This window comes from Hippichthys cyanospilos, chromosome 10 (genome assembly GCF_059441005.1).
Source record: "Hippichthys cyanospilos isolate Australia breed blue-spotted pipefish chromosome 10, RoL_Hcya_1.0, whole genome shotgun sequence".
In the NCBI taxonomy this organism is placed as follows: Eukaryota; Metazoa; Chordata; class Actinopteri; order Syngnathiformes; family Syngnathidae; genus Hippichthys; species Hippichthys cyanospilos.
The window spans coordinates 19,454,431-19,480,867 of NC_142378.1; the positions used below are offsets into that span (position 1 = coordinate 19,454,431).

The window sequence follows — 26,437 nt, forward strand, 5'->3', positions numbered from 1 at the left end:
TTCATTTTATTATTCTGAGACTACTTGCTTACAGCAACTATCATGCTCAGATCCATTTGACTGCCACGATGACCGTGACGACGACGGCGAGGGCGAGTCCGTGGAGGAGCACAAAAGCGTCATCATGCATTTGCTTTCGCAAGTTCGTCTGGGCATGGACCTCACCAAGGTAATGACATCTCTTTCCCTCCATGCCAATCCATGCTGTGAGCTTTTTAACTCTCCCTTAATATCAGTGGGCTGTTTGGGTTTAATTCTGAACCGCAGTTTGTTTCCATCCTAATTCTCCAGGTGGTCCTGCCTACCTTCATTCTTGAAAGGAGATCTTTGTTAGAAATGTATGCTGACTTCTTTGCACATCCAGACTTATTTGTAAGGTAACTTGCCTTTACCTCTCAACTAGCTGTTGTAAACCACAGATACTGATGGCTTGAAACAGTGCTGTGCAGTTTAGTTCACTTCAATGCACAATTTGTATTTTGCGTCCCTTTTGCAGGGTCTCACAGAATAGTTCACGTTTCTGAAATACTACATTTCAAAGTTAAAAAGAGCCATTTTGCTTATTCACAATTTAAAACAGTTCCCAAGTTATAATCTTAATAACATTTCTGTGACATGATATATTGAAATACTCCAAGGATCTTTTTTCCCCTTTCTTGCTAATATTTATGCACGTTTGAAAATAGTAAAATTATCAGTAATAAATCGTATTCAATATGAATCTTTTTTTTTTAAGCAACTAACAATCAAGAATCTCTTAAACTGTGTACGATTTTGTCAATGGTGATTTTATATGTATACGATGCAATACAATTTGATTTCCTTCAGTATCGCAGAGCAGCCAGATCCTCGTGAGCGCATGGTTCAAGTGGTCAAATGGTACCTCTCCGCCTTCCACGCCGGTAGGAAAGGCTCAGTGGCCAAGAAGCCTTACAATCCCATCCTAGGAGAGGTCTTCTTCTGTCACTGGGATCTGCCTTGCAAGACTGAGGAGCCCCCTGCCCAGGTGGAGATCTCAGTCCCATCACATTTCTACATGAGGCTGGTTTGCATTCTAGACTATGCGCAATATTCTGTTTTCAGTCATTGGCTCCTGCTCCTGCTCCTGTGCTGGACACGTTATCGGATGGTCCAGTTCCATGGTCCTCACCCAGCAGTGTGTCTTTTGTGGCAGAACAGGTCTCTCATCACCCACCCAGTAAGTGATAGTCTTCTGTTGCCATTTTATAATTAAATGGCCTGCAAGTTAAAATATATATATATATATATATAATATATACACACACACACAAAAAGTATTCCTTGACAGCACCTCACTATAATATCTGATAAAAATGTCAAACACATTGGGACGTAGAAATATGAAAGAAGCTGACAAATGAAAAATACTCACAAACTGCTGACAAATGAAAATACTTACAAACCTACATGGCTATTAAACACTATAGCACAGAGAGTGGTTCCTGTCTATTAAAGAAATTTCTCTACATAAGCATCCATCTCTTATGAATTACATCAGACCTGTGCAGTTAAGGCCTCTATTAGATACACCTCCCTGAGCTTCTGCTTCCACTGTGCCACAGGAGGAGACTACGTAATCTTTTATTGTATTGACACCATCTTCCCAGCAACCATCAAGAATATATTTAACCAGTGTTTTTGCTTTCTAATGTACATATGATTAGGCATAGGTTCAAAATGATTTGTTTTGAGGTAAATAACAAATCAATCCCCAGAGCCCTATCTTGCTCTTTACCCGCCTTCTAACAAAATATCACTTTTGGGCCAGTCAAGTCAAATTTATTCGTACAGCCCTTATTCACCACAGGGTCTCAAAAGGATTCACAGACAACATCACAAATTCACAACATTATCTGCTGAACACAGCTCCCAGAAGGGCAAGGAAAAACAGAGAAGGGACCCTTTTTCAGACAGACAGGCTGCCATAGATGTAGAGTCCTAAGATAACACAGCGTTCTATACTATTGAGCAATAAGAGATACATTCAGGTAAGGCCCTCCTCACAATCAGGCCCGCTTGGTCCATCTCCACAGAAGTGCCTTCATGTGGTTGGCCCACCTCTGAACTCGCTCTGGTCAGTCAGTGCAGATCCTCACGGCAGCATTCAATTCGTTCATTGCCACCTAGGCCCCTCTCCAAGCCGCGAGACAGGGCGTAAAGAGAAAGAAAAACGTGGCAGTCAAACAGTTCAACTTAACGCAGGAATATAAAAATGTGTCTTTAGTTGGGTTTTGAACATTTCTACTGAGGCAATCCCAAAATGTGTGGGAGTCACTAACTAAGTCACGGTATCTCCAGCAATATGCTACATTTGGGTTGTCTACAAATTTGGAAACCGTCAAGAGGTCCTAAAGAACCTCGTTTTCATCTTTCTGCCAAAACTCCTTTGATACAGACCTGATCACATTCCTTTTGCACATTTAGATCTTAATGTGGTCTTCAGTAGCACACAGTATGTGTAAGCAGAAAGGGAGTGAGACAAAAAAACATTTTGAACTTGTAATTTCAAAATGTAAATTTAAGGGAAATAGGCTGTTTATCAGCTGATCAAAAGATTAAGACTATTGCTCAAAAAATAGCAAAAAAAAAAACTCAACAAACTAGAACAAAAGATTTTCTCAGGAGAACTCAGCAATGAGTAGCTCCTCCGTTCTTGTTAATCACTTAAAAAAATATTCCTGAGTATGCTTGATGCGAGTGTTTCCCAGGAAGCTCAGGCTTCACAAGGATATCAACTGTTTAGAGACGGCCAATTTTATAAACTTCCCTTGCTATCCATCCCCAAACGTTCTCTGTAGGATTTAAATTTAAGGAACATGCACAGTGGTCCAAAAGAGAGATATTCACTCAGAAGAAGTCCTTTGTCAAGCTAGGCATGTCAAAGTCAAAGTCAAAGTCAAGTTTATTGTCAATTTCTTCACATGTGCTTAACATACAAAGGAATCGAAATAGCGTTTCTCACTATCCTCTGCGTTTTACATGTACACAAGACAACGCATTGTCGGGAGAGCGAGTGGCCGCTGCGTATACACGCGCCGCCATCTTATTTGTGTGGTAGTACTGAATAATTAGACATGCTTGTGGTAGCGATGCAGTCAAAGCCAACCAAGGCGTAGAAGCAGGTGGCGGCACCAGACAGGATGCCGGCGAGGCCAAACGGAGCAAATCCGAGATGATGACGAAGCCCAGCACCACCAGATTGATGCCGGTGAAGATCTTGTTGACCAGCGCAGATTCGCTCACGCCGAAAGCAAGCAGGCCGGTTAGCAGGAGCACCAGAATGAGCGCAAACAGGTCAGGGTATTCTGCGTGCTAACGCTCCTGGTCCCGTCAGTGGCCTCCACGGTCAGGTTGTAGTTGGACTTCTGCTCGGCGTCCAGCGGCCTGGCCACAATTAGGGTTCCGCTGGCCTTACCCACGTCGAAGCGGCTGTCGTAGTTTCCGCCTGTGATCTCGAACCAGACGTCGAAGCGGCTGTCATAGTTACCGCCTGTGATCTCGAACCAGACGGGAATGTCCGAGGACATAACGCTCAACGCCACACGAACCGAACTTTCGTCCTGGGCCGACGTCATGGTTCCGCACGAAATCCTTTCGAATGTGTAGGAACGAAATAGCTACCGCCAGTCGGACTCCGCCATGTCAAAAAAAAAAAAAAAAGTCAGGGAGGTCTGCTGCAGCATCTGTGCATAACCAGCTGACGTTTGACAACCCTGCACCACCTGAAGCACCAGTGTTCCACTAAATGGAAAAGCACGCCAGATCATGATAGAAAACATTTGATAGCTACTTACTTACTGAGTCCTACTGAGAAGATTTTGTTATGGTTTGGTGAGCTTTTTATTATGTTTTAATATAAGAATAAGTGTGTAGTTAAATGTTGCTATGCAAAGCAAAGTGATTTTGGTTAGATTCCAATTGAAAATGTAGTCTGCTCGGATAAGTGAACAGAATAGGAATTTCATTGTGTGCTATTACTATGCATGACAATAAAACTCTAGAATCTTGGATCTTGAGGTGTGTGTGTGTGTGTGTGTGTTTACATCTGAAACTTGGAGAGTTGTTTTTCTTTGTTTGTTTTGTTTTTCTAAATTCCAAATTTGTTAAATGACCTGGTTTCCTCTTTGTGCAGTTTCTGCATTCTACGCAGAGTGTTTAAGTAAGAAGATCCAGTTCAATGCGCACATCTGGACCAAGTCAAAGTTTCTTGGCATGTCTATAGGTGTTTACAACATTGGACAAGGTACGCGAGGCATTTCATACACTTTATTGTGAGCACACAACGTTCATGTTCTCACATCATGTATTGAATTGATGACATACATTCTCCATGCAGGCTGCGTGTCATGTTTAGAGCACGATGAACATTACATCCTCAACTTCCCTAATGGATACGGCAGGTGTGTGCATCGCTGTCTCGCCGTGTAATTCACGTTAACTCCTGGTTGACTAACCTAAGTTGTTTGCAGGTCTATTCTGACTGTGCCCTGGGTGGAGCTGGGCGGGGAGTGCAACATCTCCTGCTCCAAATCAGGCTACAGCGCCAACATCGTGTTCCACACGAAACCTTTCTACGGAGGCAAAAAACATAGAATCACGGCGGAGATTTTGTAAGAAGAAAAATCCAGAATAATTTACAACTTGGACCCCCCTCCAGAATTTTTCATGACATCATACTTTTACTGATTGTTTTTTTTTTTTTTTTTTTTTTTTTTTGTAGTGCACCGAATGATAAGAAGTCCTTCTGCTCCATTGAAGGGGAATGGAACGGAGTGATGTATGCCAAGTGGGCCACAGGAGTGAGTTCTCCCTCAGGCTTTCACATGACACTTAAAAAAAAAATTCTGCCACTGCTGAGCCCAAACCGATTACGGCTATGCTCATGTTTATAAATTGAAGCTTGATGCTACCAAAGCCTAACCCCTGATTGAAGTTTCGACCCAACTCCGGCTTTTAGATGTTTTTGATGTATGATAACAAAGGAAAAGCGTGCAAAAAAAAAAAAAAAACACCAGGAGTCTAAAGTATTGCATAGATTTTCAAAACTTGTCGACTTTCAGCATGCCGTCCTGCCTTTCTAAATGCTTGCAAACAGGACGTTGAGCGTTACACCCTGCAGATGTCAAATTTAGCCCATTCTTTTACTTACTGCCATGCAAAATTGGAAATATTTTGGACATATTGAAAACCTGATGTTTTACTTTGCATTTCCCCTGATTTTTGCATTTATCCTTTCAGCAGCAACTCTAGAGCAGGGTGCCATAGAATTTTTTTATGTTGAGGCCCCCCCCTTCAAACCACCAGGGGGCGCTAGCGGACTTATGACTTTTGCAAGCCGTTCAATGACGCGAGTGAAGTTGAGAAGACCCAGGGGTTAAAATAACAACTAGTGTCACATTTTGCAATAAACAACTTTTATGACACAAGTCCAGCTGTCTTCAGTCCATAAGCAGGTTACACCCTGAACTGGTTACCATCCAATAGCAGGTCACACAGAGACAAACTATCCACACAAAAATACACCATTTAGAGTGTCTAATATACTGTACCTACCATCCATGTTTTGAGGAATACGGGAGGAAACCGGAGTACACGCAGAAAACCTGGACATGCAGATGGACGGATGTTTCAAAGTTAGGGCGGTACAGTGGCAGGCTAGGTGGCACATCCGCCTCATAGTGCAGAGTTATTGGGTTTTCTTCTGTCTCTGGCCTTCCTTTGTGAAGTTTGTATGTTCTCACATTGCCTATGTGGGATTTCTCCAAAAACATGCATGGTAGGTATATTGGACACCTTAAGTTACCCTTAGGTACAATATGTTTGCGACAATGAATGGGTGTTCATCTTTGTGTGCCCTGCTATTAAAAGGGTTAGAGTTAGAATTTTGTCTGTTTCATAATTGACTCACAACCCAAAAGTATGGTTTTACTCTGATTTAAATGGAAGTCATTATTTGAGTCATTGTCAGTTTATTTATGTTATGTGAAATCAACTATGCTGAGCTTTATTTTTTGGGGGGGACAGCATTATGTTCATGTTCGGAGCATAAAGTATGACTTATACAAGTCCGAGGTTTTATTTCATTATTGGTGGAAATACTGCTTTTTAACAACATTTTTGATCAAGTAAAGCCAATTGAATTCAATTTTATTTTCGAGGCATTGTTACATCTAAGACATTTATTACATCATAGAGTACCACAGGCCCCTTCTAGATAGGGGTTCTCAAACTTTTTTAGGGTCAGGGATCCCTTTTAGAGCAAGCCTTTTAAACAAATTTCTATTGCAAATATCTGCAGAAATAACACAAAAAAATGTAAAATCCATTCGCGTTAAGTATAAATAATAAATGCCATTTTTATTCAGCAACAAATTCAATTTGACAGCAAGTATATTTATTCTTCAGCTATACTAAAGTTTAGAAAATAGAAACCGTTAGCAGGCAATTGTAGCCACCAAACGCTATACATAACAATACAGTATATTAAACTGGTTGAATTGATTGCTTTATTGAATACTTTCACAATTTCATATAAAACAAAACTAAATTAACACGTTTTTTTTTTTTTTATTAATAACCCAAATTATTTCACGGACCCCCTGCAGTCAGTCTATGGAGCCCACTTTGAGAATCACTACTATAAATAGCTTATGTTTAGCTATTATGGTGGGTCCATAATATATCTGCCACAATAAACAGGATTTCAATGTTGCACAATTTCTGAGGCAATGGCTAATTGTGTTGTCACTGTATTTCTTACCTAATTGACAAGCTAACACAAAATTGAATCCCTGAATATTAACTGCTACAGGAGAACACATCGTTCATTGACACAAAGAGGATGGGCATCATAAAGAAGAAAGTGAGGAAGCCGGAGGACCAGCTGGAGTACGAGTCTCGAAGGTGACACATTTCCACCTCTTGGCGGCACGTCACAGAACTCATGGATGGAAAAAAAACCAAAACCAAAAAACAAATGATGACTTTCCTCCCCTTCCCGCCCGACAGACTTTGGAGAGATGTGACTCTCAACCTGAAGCTCAAAGACATCGACGCCGCAACAGAAGCCAAACATCGGCTGGAAGAGAAACAGAGAGTGGAAGCCAGGGAGAGGAAGGAGAAGGAGCAGCAGTGGGAGACCAGGGTTAGCTTGACGGACACGTGCATGCAATAGGTTCAGTCGTTGTAGTCTTTGCAATTTGTTGCCGCTTCTGTGTCCGCAGCTATTCCACGAGGATGGGGAGTGCTGGGTGTACGACGAGCCGCTATTAAAGAGACTAGCTACTCCTCGACCCTGAGAAGAGCAACACGTACCCACCCTTCCCCACTACACTACACGCATCAAAAATGAACGCACATTGCAGAGTCTTCATAAGAACTCTTTAGCAAAGACCACTTGTTTGGCGGGTTTGGGACTGACCGAGCGCCGATGACATTGCATACGCAGCTTTGCATCCGACTGTAAAACGCTGGAAACGAATGAAATTCAAACGCGAAGTACCTAAGATGTAATGAGATTATTTCTTACGCTTGACTCCTTAGCGGCGGCACCCGGTCAACGGGCGGGCCACTCCTTTGAACAAGGGTGTTGAAATGTTCACGTGCAAAACAGAGCTTGACATCTCAGGGAATTTGGTGACCCAAGAAAGGAAGCCCCCTCCAAGAGTCTGGCAGCCTTAAATTGAGGATGAGAATGATTGCGGTGGCGATGGAACGGATGAACCTTACCTAGGCAGGGAAGACATTCTCTGCTTGCCTGCACCTAGTTATAACTCGTGTTTATATATAAGTATAGATATACATACGATGCATATATTCTTTTTTATTTTTGTCTGGCAATAGTGTAAAATATTTGAGCATAATGAAACTTTTAAGGAAGCATCCAATGATCACTTTTGAGGTTCTGCTCTCATTTCAAATTAGTTTGATCCTTTTCTTCATTGTGCAACACAACTCAGTCACTGCCATTGAAGGCTATAGATGTCATGGATTCATTTTAATTGGACTGGCAGTGAGTGAGTTAAGGTCCGCTGAAGCCATTGCGTCTGAACAACACCGATAGAAATATAATTATGCAATCTAGAGGTTATCAACGATGCTTGTTGAAGTTGAAGGAACATACAACAATCCTAATAATGTTTCTATGTAACCTGAAGGCATTTATTAACAAATTATTGTATGTGTGGCTTTTTGTTCTTATTGGACCTCTTTGTCCAAGATAACACTAATGTTCTGCACACATCAGCTGGCTCAAGGGAGGATGAAGTTGTAAACACGTTGGGGAATAAAAAAAAAAATCATCTTGGATCATTGTTTTTTTTTTTTTTTTTTTAGTGCTGCTACAATTCATTAACCTTTCTCCCATCCAAGTTGTAAGCAACACAGGGATATTCTACTATTCACCTCAAATTTTCCTTTCCCAAAATGTTCTTTATTCCTTTAGTTACAGTTGATGTAAATGCTGGATCAAATGCAATGGATGAGATACGATAATAAATTAATTCTATCTGAAAATGCTGAAGAATATCTTTGTTTTTAATCTATGGTTTGTATCATTTTTACATGTTTTTGTTATTTGGATTTATTTCATGGATTTGATGCAAATACACACTAAAAAAAATTAGGGACGTTGAGCTTTAAGGTGACAGTCTTTACAGGTGAAATTAATTTGGAATGCTTGAGTCCAGCAGCTGTGGATCCAATCTAAAACAGTTGAAATTTTAACCATGACAATGCCCAGCAATTGATCACCTCCCTGCCCTTCTTTTCACTAGAATAGATATGCCTCTGCACTGAGCAACTCTTCATATCCATCTTATGTTCCGTCGCTGTTCATCCTCGCTAGGGTCGCTGATTTCCTGGTGCCTATCCCAGTCATTTTAGGGGAGTAGGCGGGGAACACCCTGGACAAGTTGCCAGCCAATTGCAGGGCACAAAGACAGGCAAACATCCACACTCTCAATCATACCTAAGGGCATTTTGGAGTGTCCAATATACCTGCCATGCATGTTTTTGGAATGAGTGCCCGGAGAAGATCTATGGGACAACATGCAAACTCCAGCTCTTTATATACAAAAGAGCTGTTAATTGTAAGCAGAATTTTTAACTTGACCATCAGTATTGCAACTGTGGATTTGAAGATACGATACAAATGTGAGCGGTTACGATGGCCAAACATTTAAACTTTTTCATTTATTTAAAAATCCAGCTCATTTTTATAGTTTACAAAATAATCTCGCAGGCCGAATTGAACCCATTTGTGGGTCAGAACCGGTCCGCAGGCAATATGTTTGACACCCCTGCTTTAGACAAACCTTTAACCTGGATAAATGCTCTTTAAAAAGAAAAAAAAGTAGCTGAGTTGATGAAATTCTTTATTGCTTTTTCCTTGTCCATGTTAAAAAAGCGTATATACAATTACTTCTTCAAATTTTATAGATAATAATCGTATTTATGTTCGGCGTGGCAAAAATGACAAGTGTAGCTAGCTGTCATAGCAAAATCATTGCCTAGCTAATTTATTGTTGATTTACTTTGTGGTTAAAAAATATGTTTGTATAGCCAAAGAGTGCAGTTCAAGGCGTGGACCAATTTGTACGAGCTGTGTTCATGGGCCCTTAAAAGGGTTGTTCATGTTGGATCTGCGTGTGTAGGCTATTGGGTTTAAAAGTACAGTACTGTAGTCAAAAAAAACGTTCGCCACAGAAAAATGAAAGGGATAGATGCACTACCATATGTCTCCACGAGAGAGCGCACTCCATGGATGGTTGCGGTCAGTACTTTATATTGGTTTAGACAAAATTATAATCGCGACGTCACATGGAGTTGCATTATTAAAGTCACCAAGGAAATATTTTAGCAGCAAAAACAAAAAACAAATTGTGCTAAGAATCCGTTGGGGCGGAGTCCAAGCAGCATTTTGCCGCAAGGGCCGATGGGAATAGTTCAAGTATAAAAATGTTCTCCGCCCTGTTGTACGGTCTCATTCTTCCGCTGCTCAAGGGTGAGTAACGTAGGTGGATTTCCACGGTTTTAATAGCTTTAGATATTGCATTTGGTAGCGTTTTCGTCATTTAATAATATTTGGCTTCGCCCAGTTGGAAACCTTGCATGTCGAAAAGTCATTTGTTGCTTTAGTGTGGCGCACTTTACAAGGCCTTCACCTCGTGCCTTGATCGAATGTAACATTGCCGCCTCGTTTAAAAAATAACAAAAGTCAATTTTTCCGTAATTATGACTTCCCAATGCTATATGATGATAAAGTGTTGGTAGGGACATCTGAATGGATGTGAAGAAACGCCAACAACCCTGACAGCGTGGGGACAAATGCACGTGCTAAGCTGACTTCAGCTTCGTGTTAGCCTCATTGCTAAAGCTAACATTTGTTCCCAGTCAGTTTCTTATATGACGGTCTTGTCTCTGCAGTTTGGCGACTCACGATGCAGAAAACCTCTGAAAGTAATCGTAAGTGACTTTTCTCAGCGTTCATGTTCGACTTCTCAGTCTATGATGATTTATAACGTATGAGAGTAGTGGACAGAACTTATTTCTGACAAATGTAATCTGAGACTAAATAAGGGGAGAAACTACAACACTTTACTGTGAATCAATTTGCTTAAGTCTGGTTTGCCTGCAGGTTTTTGGAGTCTGCATCCAAGAATGAAGTCTTTGAATGTGGTCAGTGTCTAATTTTCTTGATACTTTTAAGCTCCTAGGTGGGCTGTGTGATACAGTACAATGGATGGCATTTTTTTCTCTAGCTCTTCAAACTTTCCAGATTTCATCCCTGTTTATTATCTTTAACATCAATCACGTGTAAATTTTTGCTTTTAGTGGGCCAGCCAGGTCCTTATAACCTATGTCCATTGTACTTTCGTTAGGGTTGGGCAAATGTTTTGACCAAATGGTTACGTTTGATTTCTTATACTGCAAGGTTTGCTTGCCCTCTATGCTTAAGGTATGGTTAATTTCACATTGACTTGTTTTATTTCTGTGTAGTTTTTTTTTTTTTTTTAATTGGTACAAATCTTGTGGCCCTCAGTTCAAACTTTGCCCACCCCTACAGATACACACAAGCCATGCTGCAGAAGCATTTCCTCTTATTCCTATGATGACAATTATTTGCTACTCTTGATGATGGATGATGAGCACACCAAACCACCAAGTTTACATCTGAGGCAATTCTAAATAATTGATTTAAATTGAGTGAAAGAATCATGTACTTAGTGTCCCCTTTTTTTCCCCCTCCTCTAGGCTTGCTTTATGCTTGAGTCGCCCACTTGACTAACAGGTAAAACTTAAAACGTATAATTTGTCCAAACATGGCGTTTTCATTGTTTTGTGAAATGTTAAGTAGGGAAATTAGCCAGTTTTAGCCATCTGTGGCCAGCCATTTTAACACTTGCTCTATAAACTGATGTCACAGCTGCTCAGGCATAGCTCATCTGTTTTCTGACTGGACAGTTGCAAGCCTAACTGTAATTGGTTAACTCATTTTGAGTCACAAGCAAATGATAAAATGGCTGTCCCTGCTGCTTAGCCCACAAATCCAGTATTACCAGAATGCGGTTTATAAATGTAAGACTTGCAAAGGGAATGGGGTTTACCCATTAGTTGTTTTATGAATTTCTGGGTGGCACGTGCTTTAATTTATCCCCCCCCCCCCCCCCCCCTCACCCCCCCCCCCCCCCCCCCCCTCACCCCAGCATCTACTGCTTCAAGCTTATTTGGTTGAAGAGGATTCCCAGCAAACATGCAAGGTAAGCTTAAGTTTTCTTTGGTTACACTTTTTAAATGGCTGACAAGTGATGACTGCATAGTTCAGCGGATGCTTTGTGAAGATTCTTTCGCTCCTATCTGACATGTCAGCCTATGCAATCTTACAAACACAAACTTACATAAGACTAGCTGCATTAGTTTTGTCAACTGATTTGTATGATGGGTAGCATTTATTAAACTACATTAAACACAATTACATATTAAATGTCATTCTTTTCGCTCATGTGTGGGGGTCCCTTCTCCCTCCAGACATGAGAAAAGGTCCCCTTTCGCGCCACCTTCCTTCATGGGGCTAACTGCAAGAATTGAAGTCACTTTGACACGGTATGTAAAAGTGCACTTAAATGTCCCAAACAGTGGCAGTACAGTCAGTGTGTTTGCTAATTTGCTGTGTATAGAAGTGGAATTAAGCTTCTGGTCACCCAAATGCAGTAGTCATTCTGAGTATGGCCTTAATCTGTCAGGTGTGATGAATGTGAATCAGGTCTCTGATCACTTTGAGGAGTTTACACATCTTCTGATCCTGATTTGTAAAGGTTTCATGTTAGCGCTTTAAAAAAAAAATGACACAAAGAAACATTGTCATTTGAACTTGTGCAGGTTGCCAAGAAAGTGAGCTGGTTGATTGCAGTCACTGGAGAACAAAAGTTGAGGCAAGTTGAAGTCATCTGTACTGTTAAATCATTTCAGCTGGCCTGTGATGATCAAAATACTGCTTACGTTTACACCATGGAGACACATTAGCTCTAGCTGAAAGGCCAGTTTGCTAAGAAAGTTTTGAAAACTTGTGTGTGTTTTTAACTGAATCCTAGTCTGTCCCATAGGAGGTGAACGTAACCATCGTGGGGATGTCTAGGTCACATATTTTGAGTTGCAGGTGAGGGTAACCATCCACTCCTTGATAATGCAATGTATTGACTGCAAGGGAGCATAGATCAGTAAAGTAAAATGATTGTTCCCCCAATAAACTGTTGGTGATGATTTTTTAAAATGGGAATCTCTCTGAAAAGAGTGAAAGATACATTTTTGCCTGACACAGTGCTTTAATCTGCCCCCGCCCCAATTATCTTTATGCGTCTTGATGTTTTGTCCTTTCGGTTGCAGGTGTTTTCCTGGCTTTTGTTGGTAAGTTTTTTTTGTTGTTTTTGTTGTCTTAGTTTAACTGTTCAAGTAGCTGACATTTGTGATGACTGCATAGTTCAGCAGATTCTCTGTGAAGATTTTTTTTCGCCCCTATCTGACACGTTGGCCTATGTCAGCATTGTGGGCATGACCTAACAAAAAGTAGCTTTGAACTTTTTTTTTTTTTTTCTTTTTTTTAGGTCCCTCTAGGTCAAATAGGCCTACTTCAGCAGGTAACTTGTCATTGTCATGTATCTAACCAATATTGGAACTCAAATTGCTTTTAGATGTCATTCTTAAACATAAAATCAGAATATGTAAGTGTTTTATAGGACTTAGTATGTATAACATGCATGAGTGTACATAGTTCTGTACATGTCCTTGAATGTCAAATGACATGCCCCCCCATACACAAAAAATGAATCTTAAAGTTTTTTGGTTTTTTTTTTCATTATGGCAAGCTGTAACTCCCAAGCCCCGTACTTCAATGTAAAGACGTGTTGCCATATCACTATCAAAGTAGTTTTATCAATATCAGCTTGCTTATGCCTATCAAATGTTTTGGCATGAAAAAAGATTTAACAGTCCTTCTCCTTCCACACCCAGCTTAATGAAGACTACTGGCAGAGCTTAGTAAGTTTCATTTCAGATTTTTCACACACAATACAAAAATGGGCCAGTACGCATGATGATGAGATTCTGCCAAATGAACTGTGATTATAACCCTTACCGTTCCATCTTTTCTGACCTTATGGCTTACGAATAGCTCATCTGCTATCTATGTTAGTCTATGATGATGATGATCTATTGATCTTTTTGTTCTAGGTAATAAAGGTGTGCTCTTGCCAAATGCACAGAAGTGCTCCAGTCGACATAAAACAGAAGACCTCAAGTTAACTTTTCACTGTGCATAGTAAAAGAGTCTGATTGTTGCACTTGACACTAAGCAGTCATACAAATGCTTGCATATGCAGAGATTCAGAGGGAGAGCAACATTGCCATAAGTGCAACACCACTTGAAGGGCTTGTTACAGGAGACCTTGTTCAAGGCCAAGTGGACAGTAGCCAATAGACATCAGCTTTTATAAGCATTTGGCCTGAGTTAACTGGTTCAATATTAAGTTATGAAATGTTATGTTTGTGTAAATCAACTTTTACTTTGATCCATTAAACATGTATGGAAGTTGCAAATGTGTTTTGTGTGTCTTGTGGCTAGAAAGTATTAAAGGAGGTTGGTGAAAGCATTTTTATATATTGTATGAGTGAAAACCGTGTTTTGCGCACGTTGACAGATCACACACACAATTAAATGCCGTTAACCCTACCTAACAATGTCTGCCACTCAAAGGGAAGTCTGAGGTATTGGAGCGGCCGTACGTGTTGGGACTTACAGTTTATAACGACATACGGCCAAATGCTGTTACGGGGTGGGAGGGGTTTCATCCTCGCTTACTTCCGGTTTCAAAGTCAAGAGCGCCACAAGGAGTATTTAGCCAAGCAGCGAGCTAACCTGTAATGATCTCTTCGGATGCGCTCGGTGCTACCGGACCTCCGCCTACGCCTTACCTCATGTTGGCCCGCTTTTTGTCGCCGTTTTTACTGCTGGCCGCACCGGCGCACGCTCACTTCTTCCAGCTGGACGCGCTGTCCAACGCTTTCTCGTCCTATTTCAATTACGTCTATTGCAACGTTTGGGAGGGCGAGTGTCAGCCACACCAAGATGATCTGGAGCAGCAAGGTAAGAAATGGAGCGCGGGAAAGACTAGGTTTGCACCCACAATGACCTGATTTTTTTTTTTTTTTTTTTTTTTGCGTGGGCAGTTCCCACCGGAGACCTTTGGGCCGGTTTCACCCAGGAGTACACGAGCCTGTTATACCGCTGGTACTGCAGCCTGGGTCAGTGCTGCGAGTCCGGAGACTGCAGGGTGACCAACAACATCACTGGTAATACAACACTACTATTACCAAAACTGTAACGGTAGAAATAGTGTGTCGATTGATTCTACCTCAACGATGCCCCCCCCCCCCCCCTTTTTTTTTTTAAGTGGACAGACCCGCTTTTATGGTTCAGACGTCCTCGCTTTCTAACCTAAAATATTTCTTGCTTAATTGAGATATATGCAATTTTCTGCTTATACTTTTCCAAATGAATAATTCTTTTTGTCACTTTCCGACGTGGTACGGACCAAACCAGTTACTGCTTCATAGTCGTTTGAATGCTTTTCCAGCAGATCTGTTAACAAAATAATCTATTCGTCAATACAATAATTATTCGAACTTTCAACCGAAGGATATCCGTAACACCGCGAGTGACCGTCAACCACAACTGTGTTTATTTTCCCTACAGAGTAAGGACAATTTTTTTTTTCATTTGAATATTCAAAAGTATACATTTTCTTTAATAACGTATGTTTTATCTTATTTAGGCATTTATTCTTAAGACCGGAGGTCATAGGCAAACATTTTAAACGTTTTTTTTTCACTAACCATTCTGGATTATGACTAGTCTAATACGTTCTGTTCAAAGAAATAAAACCAGGAAATACAAAATTGATTTCAAATTTGTCTTAAAGTTAACGTTGTAGCTAATCCATAACTAGTAACATAATTGGTAACTATTGTAAACATGAGTTGTAAACCACCCATCCAGTATTCCAGTACTTGTGCTAAACTTTGACTTCACCATTGATAGAATTTTAAATGCTTGATTTTTCAAGACTAATTCATACAGCGTTGGTTATTGAAAATGTTAATTTTAAGTCAGCACGTTTACATTATAGATTTGTTATGATTTTAATACATTGATAAACGAATTAAGAGAACCAGCTCAAGTGAAATTTATGCATAAGGACATAATAAATTTGTGCCACTTTGTGATGGTAATTGACCGTAAACATTTCTCGTTGTAGGTTTGGCTAATGATCTTCAGACCAAACTGCACGGGCAGCATCTGGCCCAGACCGTGGTTCTGAAAGCAATCGAGGGTTTCATCAACAATCCAGAGTCCAACAAGCCCCTGACGCTCTCCTTTCATGGCTGGTCTGGCACCGGGAAGAACTTTGTTGCCCGAATGGTTGCCGATAACCTTTATCGCGAAGGGGTGAAGAGTGACTGCGTCCGCCTGTTCATCACCCCGTTCCACTTTCACCATGCCAGGATGGTGGACACATACAAGGTGAGATGCCAGAGGTGAGGGCTTGCTGTCAAGAATATGCCCAGCAAGTTCTTGCCCAGTTGGATCTTTCATTATGCCTTTCAAATCCTTGCTCGGTTGGATGATGGAGCTTTCTTTTCATTCAAATTAGAATGCTATGGATGGCAGTCATCCAACTCAAACTGGCAAGTTTTTTGTGAAGCTGGCTTTAGCCCAACTGGACCGCAACTGTTGTGATCTGCGTCCAGTATGCACAAATATTGCACAATAACTGTGTTAGAATCATGCTGAGTCACCATTTTGACACAGCAAAAGTGAAGTGTCCAAAGTAGCTTGGAGTAACTCCATTACAGTGGAACGAGGCTGTGTTTGTGGCACACATTTCCTTGTTTTGTAATTTTTTAAAAATCATGTTATAAATTGGTTTTGCGGAGACCAGCAGTTCACAAATGAAGTATGTGAGATTTTATCGTTGTTTCTGCAAGGATCAGCAAAAGTAATTTAATGCTTTTTGACAGGAACAGTAGTTTTATTTTTTTAAATTAAGAGCAAATTAATTCAAAGATGAAGCTGTTTATTGCTTAATTGTGTTATCATGACTCCTTTGAAAAACATTGTATGGCTTTATTTTGTTGCGTTTTATATGGATGCACATTGTCATAGCGACAATGGCCTCAACTCAAGATATCATGGAATCATATTTGAGGTACAAAATTGGATCAGGGCTTTTTTCCCCCCCAAATAAGAGGTGCGCCACAATATGGCTTAGTTATTGGTTAGTAATTTTTTTATAAAACAGATTATGGTACATGATTTTAGTTCCTGAATAAAATACACCTAGAGATACCACTACAAAGGTAATTTGCCAAGCTTCATCAATCAGTCACTGATGTTGCAGCACTGTTTTAAGGTATAACTGTGGCATTATTTTCTTTACAGGGTGACATATTTGAAACACAGTAGTAGACGAAAAAAATGAGTTAACCTCTTCTTCAGGATCATCTTAGAGAGGCAATCCGGGACACAGTCCTGCGCTGCTCCCAGACTCTGTTCATCTTCGATGAAGCTGAGAAGCTGCACCCGGGCCTCATCGATGCCATCAAGCCGTATATGGCACACTATGACAACGTGGACGGGGTCAACTACCGAAAAGCCATTTTTCTCTTCCTCAGGTTGGCTTTCCTTCCCCCTTTGGCATTTCACGTTTTGAGGTTATCTTGTTTGAGCATGTGTTGGCCAGTGACGTATCATCATGGTGTAGGTTCCAATTTTTTTTTTTTTTTTTTTTGGTGCCCTCAGTCCTCTACCCTAAACACAAACTCATGCACATATGCACACAGCCCCAGTGAAGAGGAGGAAGATGTGCAAACAACTGACAATGTAGTGTCATTTTCCCAAGGTCCATGCAACTTTGTAGGGCCTTGCTACCAATGCAATCGGATGGTGGACCAGAATTTTCTCCAAGCCATTCAGAAGTTGCTTTCCATGGCCGCACCAAACTTGTTCCACGTCCAAGTTTTTGCCTTGGCGGCTGGTGAAGCTACATTACGTTTGGCCAGCTGATACCCGTCAGCTGCCTTCGAGAGTCTCACAGGTCTCACAAAAAGGCCTGATAGGACTCCTCGTTCAGTTTGACGGCAACCCTTTTCGAAGATTGCCGTCCCCACCGGACCGAATATCGTTGTCACAACTCCAATCATCCGTCTCAACAGTGCCCAACTTGATCATGAACATAAATGTGGTCCATTCAGATTCAATGTCCCATCTCTCTCCCGGGACAAGGGTGAAATTCTGGGGCGGGAGATGAAACTCCTGACAAGGGCCAGACATTCCCAGCAGACCCCAACAATAACATTATGTGGATTGTTGGTTAAAATTGTGTCTGCCCTTCACTCGAGTGTCCAAAACACGCAGCTGTGACACACCCACAAAGTCGATCATCAAACTGCGGCCGGGGTATGCTGTTGCCAAGTGCACTTAGGGACATTATGTTTCATTGTGGTGTTTGGTATGGACAATACATGCCGAGCACAGAAGTCCAGTCACAAAACATTACTCAAGTTCAGATTGTGGGGGTTGTTCCTCCCAATCACGTCCCTCCAGCGCTCACTGTCATTGCCCAAGGGAGCACTGAAGTCCCCCAGCAGAACGAGGGAGTCCCCAGAGAGAGCTCTCCCTCGCACATCCTCCAAGGACTCCGACAAGGGTGGGTCCAAGGAGTCCGATATGTCGAGTCAGAATTTTTCTGTCCCTGACAGAGAGTTGACATTCCGTCTCACAAAAGCACAGATGACAAACTTTGGTCCTCGAGGGCCAGTATCCTGCATAGTTTTTAACCTTCACTCTTAAACACACCTGATTCAAATAATTAGGATCATTTTCAAGCTTATCATTCAGGTGTGTTTGGAAGAGAAAAGTGGAAAACATGCAGGATAATGGTCCTTGAAGACTGGAGTTTGACAACTGTGCCAAGAGTAAGCCTCTGTAGGTGGGGATCCGCCCACAAAGCACCCTACGGCGCTTCCCACAGGTATGAGCCTATGGAAAGAGGGACCCATCTCACCTTTTCGGGGTCAGTATTTTTTGTAAATGTCACTCACCTTTCAAGGCCAACAGAATATTGCGTGCTCTGTTTATGTAAATATGGGTGGTATCAAATGAAAGATTGATTTCCATTCCTTACTTTGAACTGCATATTTATAAAAGCTGTGTTTTAATTTTGGAAACACTGCCATCCATAAGTCACCATTATCACTAGAGTGCTCAATTGGCTTATATTTGCTAAGCATTAGTCAAGGGTGTCAGGTCATCTCCATAAAAAAACGTATTTGATCATAATTTTATTATTATCATCATTTTAAAAGACGAGAACGCTCTTCCCTGACACTGAATGAGTTAACTGAAACTTCCGCATTACTTTCAATAAAAGAAGCAAGCAGACTGAACCATTGCCCGTGATTGTTGTAGCAGAGCAGCTTAGAAACTGTGAGGCTGCCACAAGATTTAGGCTCATGGGACAGTTTTTCCTTGATCAAACATACTGTATGTTTCCTTCTCAGTACCACAGGTACTGTAGTCTACGACACCGAAATTAAAATTGCAACTGGACCCAGACACTGAACTTAAATTAGCAAAGAAATGATCATTTAAAGCGACATTGACAAAAAGGTGTCTGATGCGAAATACCTTATATACGACAAATGACAAGAGGGGCACAACCGACAGAACGACGACGTCTAACATGCAATGGGTAAAAGCAGCAACGGAAAGCGCTCGGACAAAACTCGAGAAACAAACAAAGTTTCAGCAGAAACAGATTGGGAGAATACGCACCAAAATCCAAGGTAGCAACTGAGGGAACAACAAGGAGAAAGCAAAACAACAAACAAGAGAGTAACTCGGAACAGGCTCGGGATAACAAATGGGCACGGGTATTCTAGCGAATGGTCCATAGAATGCCGGCTGCACTTAAATAGTGGATGATTGCAAATTGCAACCAGGTGTGCAGCCATTTGTTCCGCCCCTTGGACATAGACAGGCCCACTCTGCAACAGAGTGACAAAGCCCCATTAGGGGGAAGACAGAACAGAACACAACAGGTACACTTTAAAATAGATCTTTGATATATATGTACAGTAGCCTTAATAATACACATGTGCTTGCTAAAAAATCGTGCTTTTCCTTAAAGTTGTGTCAGGACTGGCATGAATTGAGATTGCTAACCCAAATTTTCCCCATGTTTTGTACAGTAATCTTGGAGGAGGCACAATCAACGACGTCACTTTGGACTTTTGGCACTCTGGTCAGAACCGAGAGGACATTGGAATGGAAGATCTGGAACACAGACTACGAGCCGAAACAATGGAAGCTCAAGGTGTGTAGAGGTCCTTCTGCTTGAAGGCTGCTATTCGTTACTAATATCCTCTTGGAATCACAGTGTTTATATATATACTGTATGTATATACTGTATACAGTGGGCCCCCGAGTTACAGCATCCCCTGCTTACGGTTTTTTCATGTTGCAATGTGGAAAACTGAGTTTTTTCGTCCCCTCTTTATGGTATTTTCCCTGCGACAAAAACAACTTTCATGACCCTAGGGGGTTGCTGTTTTTGTGTTGTTTTGTCACCATCTGCATGCGTTTTTAGGTAATTGCTCTTATTTTCTGTTGCCGTCGAACTTGCCTCCCTGCAACGCGTCGGCCTCACTCGTTTCAAAATGGCAGAACGGTAAAACTTTGTTCTGTCTTGAGTGGTTACAAAACCATATTTATCGTGCATTTTACTGCTTAATTCAAACTTGAATGGGTTAGCCATGGGTCCCAAGATTGCTAGTGATGTTAAAAAGAGAAGTAAGAAGATGATTTACATGGAAACGATGCTGGAGATTATCAAGAAATACGAAGCTAGCCTAGCCTAGGCTACCCTTACTAGGGAATATGGGCATAACAAGTGCCACTGAAAGGTAAATAAATCCTTTCTATATTTTTTATTTATGATGTTTTCTGATTGTATACATGTATATTATATATATGTAGTACTTACTCTACTATTTTGATACCAATTTTTAACATGTATGTACAATTTTGATGTTTTTACCTGGGGTTTTAAACGCATTAGCTATTTAACGTAGGTTTGGCTTGCTCGCTATACGGCAAATTCGCCTTACGAGCCCAACCTGCAGAACGGATTAATCTCGTAACACGGGAGCCCACTACACACATACATACATACACACAAACATATATATATATATATATATATATATATATATATATATATATATATATATATATATATATATATATATATATATATATAAAACAGTGATCCTCCACACAAGATGTACACGTGTTTTTCACACATGGCTCTACAATTTTTGACTTGGCTTTCAGTTCCAAATAGTAGTCAGGATTAGCGCAAAACACCCAGGGTTTGCTAAAATGCAAAAAGAAAAACAAAAACAAAAAAAATATATATATATATATATATATTTAACATGTTTGACTGTGACACATTGACACATATGAGGGTGTGCACGCTTGTGCAAAGTGTTGCACCAATTAAAAAAAAAAAACACTTCTAAACAGAAATGCACATTCTAATAGACAGGGTCATACTACATAGATATAACAATTTACAAGTTTATAGCTGTTCATCACTCAGTGGTGATCAGTTGACAGCTCCGCCCCTCTCTTCAACCAAGTGCCCAAAACATGCGTCCACAAAGTTGATCGTTGAACAGTGGTCTAGGACAGGGGTGGGCAATTCCGGCCCTCTGGGGCCGGTGTCCTGCATGTTTTCACAATTTCTCTCTCCAACACACCTGATTCAAATGAGTAAGATCATTTTCAAGATCCAGCCTGTTGATGAGCTAATTGTTTAAATCAGGTGTTTTGGGGAGAGAAAACCGGAAACCATGCAGGACACCGGCCCACCCCAGGTCCCACCCTTATTTTTCAACATGGTGTTTGTGATGGTCAATCTGTGACAAACACAAAAGTCCAATAGCAAAACACCACTCTGGTTCAAATGGGGGGGATCCCAACCTCAACCCCAAAGCCAGTCACACCCCTCTAGGTCTCAGTGTCATTACCCATGTGAGCATTTAAGTCCCCCCACAGAGCAAGGGAGTCCTCTGCAATACATTTGCCTACACCTGCTCTGTGCTCCTCACTGTGGGCATCTGCACCATGAAAGATAGTCCAATTCCACTCGAGAGGACTGATACCAGAACCCCCGTGTGATTATTGCATTTCAACTTTTCTACCTTGCGCACCAGCTTAGCTCTAAGAAGGATCCGGGGAACTAAGGGTCACACACCGCAAACAGGTCCTAGGTGTTATGAATAACCACAGGACACGAGAATAGATTGAACAAGATTGTTCAATGCAAAAAGAGTTTAATAAACAAAGGTCAAACGGCAAGGATGGAATATAGTCCAAAATACAAAGGAAATCTCAAAGTACAACAAAAGGAGAGACAAAAGTGTCTAAACGCTGGAGTCCAAAGGAAAAACAAGGCACGAAGGAGTGGAGTCAGCAGGAGAAGGGCTCTAAAACAAAGTACAACAAAAGGTGCCAACAAGGGTGGAAAAAGGCAAAAGACAACAAACCGAAATGCTCGAGGGAAGGAAAGTCGGGAACCGAACGCTGGGGATAACACAGGGCTTCTCGGAGTGGCGCGTGGAATAACCCGGCGACGTCCTCCTGCTCCGGTCGCTTTAAAAAGGCCTCGATGACAATTGTCATTAGGTGTGCGGCCGGTGACCCCGCCCCCTCATTGCGCCTGGGCTAAAGGCACAATCAACGGGAGATGTGACACTAGGTAAGGGGCCGGACAAAGCACGGCTCACCCAACAGACTGGGGGTGAGGCCCGTTGGCGGGGGCCTGGTGGCCGGGGCCGCACCCATGGGGTTCGGCCGGGCACAGCCAGAAAAACCAAGGTGGGTCCCCCTTCGTATGGGCTCACCACCCGTGGGAGTGGGCGTCTGTGTCGAGCGCAGCGTGAGCTGAGCGGCGTTCAAGAGCAGGGACCTTGGCGGGGCACCTAAACCAAAAAGCCATGATTCAGAAAACGTTTGAAGTAGGAGGCTCAACCTTCGGATGCTTTCGTTTGACATATTAAGGCACTACCAGAATATAAATCAGGCAAATTGAAACTGTCTCACTGGGAAGGTTATAGGAGTTTGTTTGAATTGACATGGCGTGACCCTCTAGCAAATCCCAAGGCCGGACTATGGCAAAGTCTTGATTCGTGAATTTTCTGAAACACTCGTAATACTTGGTTGACTACAGTATATGGACTTTTTTTTTTTTTTTTCCCCTCATCCCTCCCACTTCCCATCTGTTCCCAGGCGGTTTTGCCAAGAGCGAGCTGATGTCCGGCCACCTGATCGACTTCTTTGTGCCCTTTCTACCTCTGGAGTACCGGCATGTCAAACTGTGCGCGAAGGATGCCTTTGCCGCGCGGGGCCTGGAGACAGCCGAGGCCACGCTGGACGAGGTGGCCAAGGCCATGCTGTACATCCCCAAAGAGGAGAAACTGTTCTCGGCCCAGGGATGCAAGTCCATCCCCCAGCGGATCAACTTCTTTCTTCCTTAGAAGAAATGAGACCGACGCCTGGGGCGTGCATGGTGCGAAATATGCAGGTGACAGGCATTGAAAAACAGGATCAATTCCTTTGTGAGTGGAACATACAAAGTACTGATTCGCATCAGTCGCACGGTTAGGGAGGAAGGAGGATCTCCCTCTTTTTTTGCAGATGCCGCAAGGTTCACTGCAGTGCACCCAACTGTAGTCATTATTGGTTTTAAAGGTTTGCTCACTTAAGAGTTTTTTTTTCCACATACAAGTGGCAAGAGTCTCCTACTGAAATAAATGGAAATCAAGCACAATAGATTATCCTTACCCCAGCAAATTAATGTTTGAATCTGCCTTTTTCTGTTCTTTTATAATCAACATTAGAACCAAGATAGCTTCAACAAATTGCAATTCTCACAGTAGACTCAAACTGATTTCAGATCTGAAATGGCACTGCTGCCGTCGAGTGATGGTAGTGCCTCAGTAAAGTTTTTTCGATGTTCATCCATGTACGTTTGTGAAAAATAGGGCTGGGCCATAATATCGACTTATTGCGATACGAAGTGACGGAATACGCGCATTGCAATACAACGTTCTGTTTCCATTATATCGCGTATCGGTTTTGAAACATCTTATTTTGGTAATATTTCTTTCTTTTTTCTTTTTTTTTTCAAACTAATCTGCTCTGGAGTGGCTTTCGTGTCATGATTTTTGTTATATTATGAATCGTGTTTGACTTGTAAATTATTCCGAGCGCTTCAAAAACAACGCATTAAACATTATTACAATACATTACCTTTGGAGCGACACGATGCTCCAGAGCAAAAGTTGCGGCAGAGGAGGAGGGCAAACAGCAGTAAAAGAAAACGTTATGATACAAAGAAAGCATTTCCTTGGTTTTTGCCGTTGTAGTCATATCCTGGGCTTCCTTCTCTTTTTCAGGTGGTCGGTCGTAGGCCCCTGTATGTGTTCCCGAGAAGTGCAATGATATCCGACTCATACTTCTCCTCAACGAGCAGCCATATTAACGAGCAGCAGATTCTCAAGTTGCGTTTCATTAAATGTGAGTTTGGAGATTTCAAATTTTATTTTATTTTATTTATTTCATCACATAGCGCAATATATATGGCTCGACACTTTTGAGAAACAATACCCAGCACCAGTAAATAAAAAGTCCGGGAAATTAAAATGGTTCAACTTCTTTACTTAGCAAAAGTAAAGGAAAAAAGTTAGACTGATTTTTTTTTTTTAAATGACATTTATATACAATACCATTTACCTCGGCATAACGAAAACGTTGAAGCCTAAATATACAGCTTTTTCTGCCAAACCTTTGTGATAATGAGATGTTCACTGGATTAATGTTCTGCATGTGACAAGTCAAATACCGCCATCACTTGATTATCATAAATCTGAAGACGCTCGCTTCCTGTGTAAGGGAACGAACATCAAAAGAATGATTTCCTTCATTGTGTAACCTCTAAAAGAATGGATACGTTGTTAGTTTTACTTTATGCTTTTTTTCACCATGGTAGTCTCATATGTGATGAATTGTTCACCCTTTGAGTCATTTGTACTGTCCAAACGCCTACCACCGATCTTTATGTTGCACTTTTTATTATCTTGAAATGTGGTCAGGATCTAAGTGTTGCTTTATTACCTTTGACTTTCGTAGACTACTTATTTAACGTCATGCATATTGTGTTGGTGAAGCAAGTGTCTCACCGTGTTAAACAGCTTTTGGTGTTTAAAGTAAGCATACAAGGAACTTCATTGTTACTATGAGTAACATAGTATTGAAAAGCACTTCATGTACTGTGAAATATTTTGTGTTTTTTATGATTATTTGTAAGTACTTTTGAACACTGAAAGTTAAAAGGGAAGCCAAGAACATGTTCGTTGCAGCCGCCCTACCCTAAACACAGCATTCTAATTAATATTGTGTTTGTGAACCCATATTAATCCCATTTCAAGGGATTTTGCTAATTGCTATCGACTGGGCCACCTGTTTTCTGAGTTTTGTCTTGTGCCATTCGCAAGCTAAACAATGATAGATCACGCTTATGGTCTTCACCTGGGACAGTGAGCAACTGACTGTCAAGTCATTTTTAAAGATCGGCAAGTGACAAATGGCCACCCTTGACATGGATTAAAAAAAATGCTATATCAATCAAAATATCTTGCTTAGATCAGAAGGGCTGCATAGGACTTATAATAGTCAAGACAAATTTAGACTTCAATGCCCTCTTTAAATTCTCCCCATTTCTGATTTTTTTTTTTAAGTGTTGACTTTGTTTAGCTCATAGGTTGTATTGACATGTGATTCTTCCATTGTTTATTTTACATCACAATATGAAAAAAAAACCTTGTTTCTCTTTTCCACCAAAACAAAACCCCAATGAATGAATTTTAAAATGCCAAATGTTTCGTCGTCTTTATTAAAGCGATAATTGTGATCACTAACTCCAGAACTGAAATTTTGAGATCCTGGGAGATGTTTTAAAGTGTAAACTGTGGGCTTGTTGTGTATCTCCTCAGTGGGTATTAATCAGTGTTGGGAAAGTTACTTCAAAACTCGAACTATTGATTTATTACTTGTTAATTAACTAATTAGTTACATTATAATATTACTGTATTTGAAATGTAATGCATTACACTACTTTTGCAATACTTTTACATTATTCTCACCACATAACTGGGAATATTTTAAGTATACCTCGTTATGCTCATTACATATCCAAGTAAACTTACATGCTCAGAATTATCCCAAAATAAATATTATTGCTCCCTTGGACGTGCAAATGAGGCCTAGATCCACGTACAAATTGAAAAAAAAAAGTTCTCTGCATACCAACAATAAACCAGCGTCATCTCAAGGGAACGGAATGAACTGCGTTCACGTGATCAACTGCTTCAAATATAAATTTCAAGGGTTGAGGAGCGTTTTTTTTTTTTTTTTTTTTTGGGGGGGGGGGTATAAAAATGCGTGGTAACACTCGGGACTGTCATTTGTATTGAGTAAAACAATTCTTTTGTGTGTGTGCGTGTGTGTGTGTGCATTATTCCCAACACAAATATTAATGCACCTTGTAATGCAAGGCTCCCAACACTGGTATTAATGCGCTCATTTAATTTGAGGTCATATGAGCCACCTTCCAATTAGCTGAAAGAGACGTGAACCATACATAACAAGTATTGACGATTTTGTAGTACGTCAAATGCATCACTCGTCAGTAATGTGCCTCAAACGCATCACTCTTCTTTTGGTAGCGTATCAAGC

At 41.1% G+C, this 26,437-nt stretch overlaps 2 protein-coding genes, 1 long non-coding RNA gene and 6 other non-coding genes across 15 annotated transcripts in view; all 9 read left to right on the forward strand.

The window, feature by feature from the left end:
- The window catches only part of osbpl9 (oxysterol binding protein-like 9), a 48,794-nt gene extending 40,259 nt beyond the window's left edge, over window positions 1-8,535 (forward strand). For all 5 annotated transcript variants that reach the window (XM_088425799.1, XM_088425801.1, XM_088425802.1 and 2 more), the window contains 11 exons: window positions 51-169; window positions 292-377; window positions 829-1,006; window positions 1,084-1,198; window positions 4,154-4,264; window positions 4,358-4,421; window positions 4,491-4,631; window positions 4,742-4,820; window positions 6,833-6,924; window positions 7,030-7,165; window positions 7,245-8,535. In XM_088425799.1, coding sequence (XP_088281925.1) covers window positions 51-169; window positions 292-377; window positions 829-1,006; window positions 1,084-1,198; window positions 4,154-4,264; window positions 4,358-4,421; window positions 4,491-4,631; window positions 4,742-4,820; window positions 6,833-6,924; window positions 7,030-7,165; window positions 7,245-7,319 — 1,196 coding nt within the window. In that variant the 3' untranslated portion in view covers window positions 7,320-8,535. The remainder of the gene's footprint in view (window positions 1-50; window positions 170-291; window positions 378-828; window positions 1,007-1,083; window positions 1,199-4,153; window positions 4,265-4,357; window positions 4,422-4,490; window positions 4,632-4,741; window positions 4,821-6,832; window positions 6,925-7,029; window positions 7,166-7,244) is intronic.
- A 1,448-nt stretch (window positions 8,536-9,983) lies between these two features.
- Window positions 9,984-14,112, forward strand: LOC148417463 (uncharacterized). The gene is made up of 12 exons (XR_015866894.1): window positions 9,984-10,024; window positions 10,447-10,485; window positions 10,658-10,698; window positions 11,275-11,311; window positions 11,727-11,780; window positions 12,049-12,123; window positions 12,400-12,452; window positions 12,624-12,676; window positions 12,904-12,924; window positions 13,122-13,154; window positions 13,528-13,554; window positions 13,747-14,112. It is a non-coding gene; the product is annotated as an uncharacterized LOC148417463 (long non-coding RNA).
- LOC148417464 (small nucleolar RNA SNORD74) lies at window positions 10,262-10,342 on the forward strand. Its single transcript, XR_015867104.1, has one exon. It is a non-coding gene; the product is annotated as a small nucleolar RNA SNORD74 (small nucleolar RNA).
- LOC148417465 (small nucleolar RNA SNORD75) lies at window positions 10,523-10,592 on the forward strand. Its single transcript, XR_015867108.1, has one exon. It is a non-coding gene; the product is annotated as a small nucleolar RNA SNORD75 (small nucleolar RNA).
- On the forward strand, window positions 11,124-11,201 carry LOC148417466 (small nucleolar RNA SNORD24). Its single transcript, XR_015867101.1, has one exon. It is a non-coding gene; the product is annotated as a small nucleolar RNA SNORD24 (small nucleolar RNA).
- Window positions 11,817-11,891, forward strand: LOC148417467 (small nucleolar RNA snR60/Z15/Z230/Z193/J17). The gene has a single exon (XR_015867106.1). It is a non-coding gene; the product is annotated as a small nucleolar RNA snR60/Z15/Z230/Z193/J17 (small nucleolar RNA).
- Window positions 12,766-12,840, forward strand: LOC148417468 (small nucleolar RNA SNORD79). The gene has a single exon (XR_015867079.1). It is a non-coding gene; the product is annotated as a small nucleolar RNA SNORD79 (small nucleolar RNA).
- LOC148417469 (small nucleolar RNA snR60/Z15/Z230/Z193/J17) lies at window positions 12,974-13,048 on the forward strand. The gene has a single exon (XR_015867105.1). It is a non-coding gene; the product is annotated as a small nucleolar RNA snR60/Z15/Z230/Z193/J17 (small nucleolar RNA).
- Window positions 14,113-14,363: 251 nt separating the features above from the next.
- On the forward strand, window positions 14,364-25,620 carry tor3a (torsin family 3, member A). 3 transcript variants are annotated; one of them, XM_088425450.1, is made up of 7 exons: window positions 14,364-14,659; window positions 14,743-14,865; window positions 15,831-16,096; window positions 17,072-17,247; window positions 19,825-19,949; window positions 22,931-23,210; window positions 24,100-25,620. In XM_088425450.1, the coding sequence occupies exons 1-6, from the start codon at window positions 14,437-14,439 to the stop codon at window positions 23,176-23,178; spliced, it is 1,161 nt and encodes a 386-aa protein (XP_088281576.1). In that variant the 5' UTR covers window positions 14,364-14,436; the 3' UTR covers window positions 23,179-23,210; window positions 24,100-25,620. The 3 variants fall into 3 exon arrangements, with proteins under 3 accessions (XP_088281576.1, XP_088281575.1, XP_088281573.1); XM_088425449.1 differs by having other exon boundaries at window positions 14,365-14,659; window positions 22,931-23,225; XM_088425447.1 differs by having other exon boundaries at window positions 14,365-14,659; window positions 22,931-25,620.
- The last annotated feature ends 817 nt before the right edge of the window (window positions 25,621-26,437 follow it).

What these genes read in the sequence shown, in the direction of transcription:
- tor3a (XM_088425450.1), top strand. Translation starts at nt 14,437, where the DNA reads ATGATCTCTTCGGATGCGCTCGGTGCTACCGGACCTCCGCCTACGCCT. An exon ending in AGATGATCTGGAGCAGCAAG is followed by an intron (nt 14,660 to 14,742) that starts GTAAGAAATGGA and finishes TTGCGTGGGCAG; the next exon opens with TTCCCACCGGAGACCTTTGG. An exon ending in GGTGACCAACAACATCACTG is followed by an intron (nt 14,866 to 15,830) that starts GTAATACAACAC and finishes TTCTCGTTGTAG; the next exon opens with GTTTGGCTAATGATCTTCAG.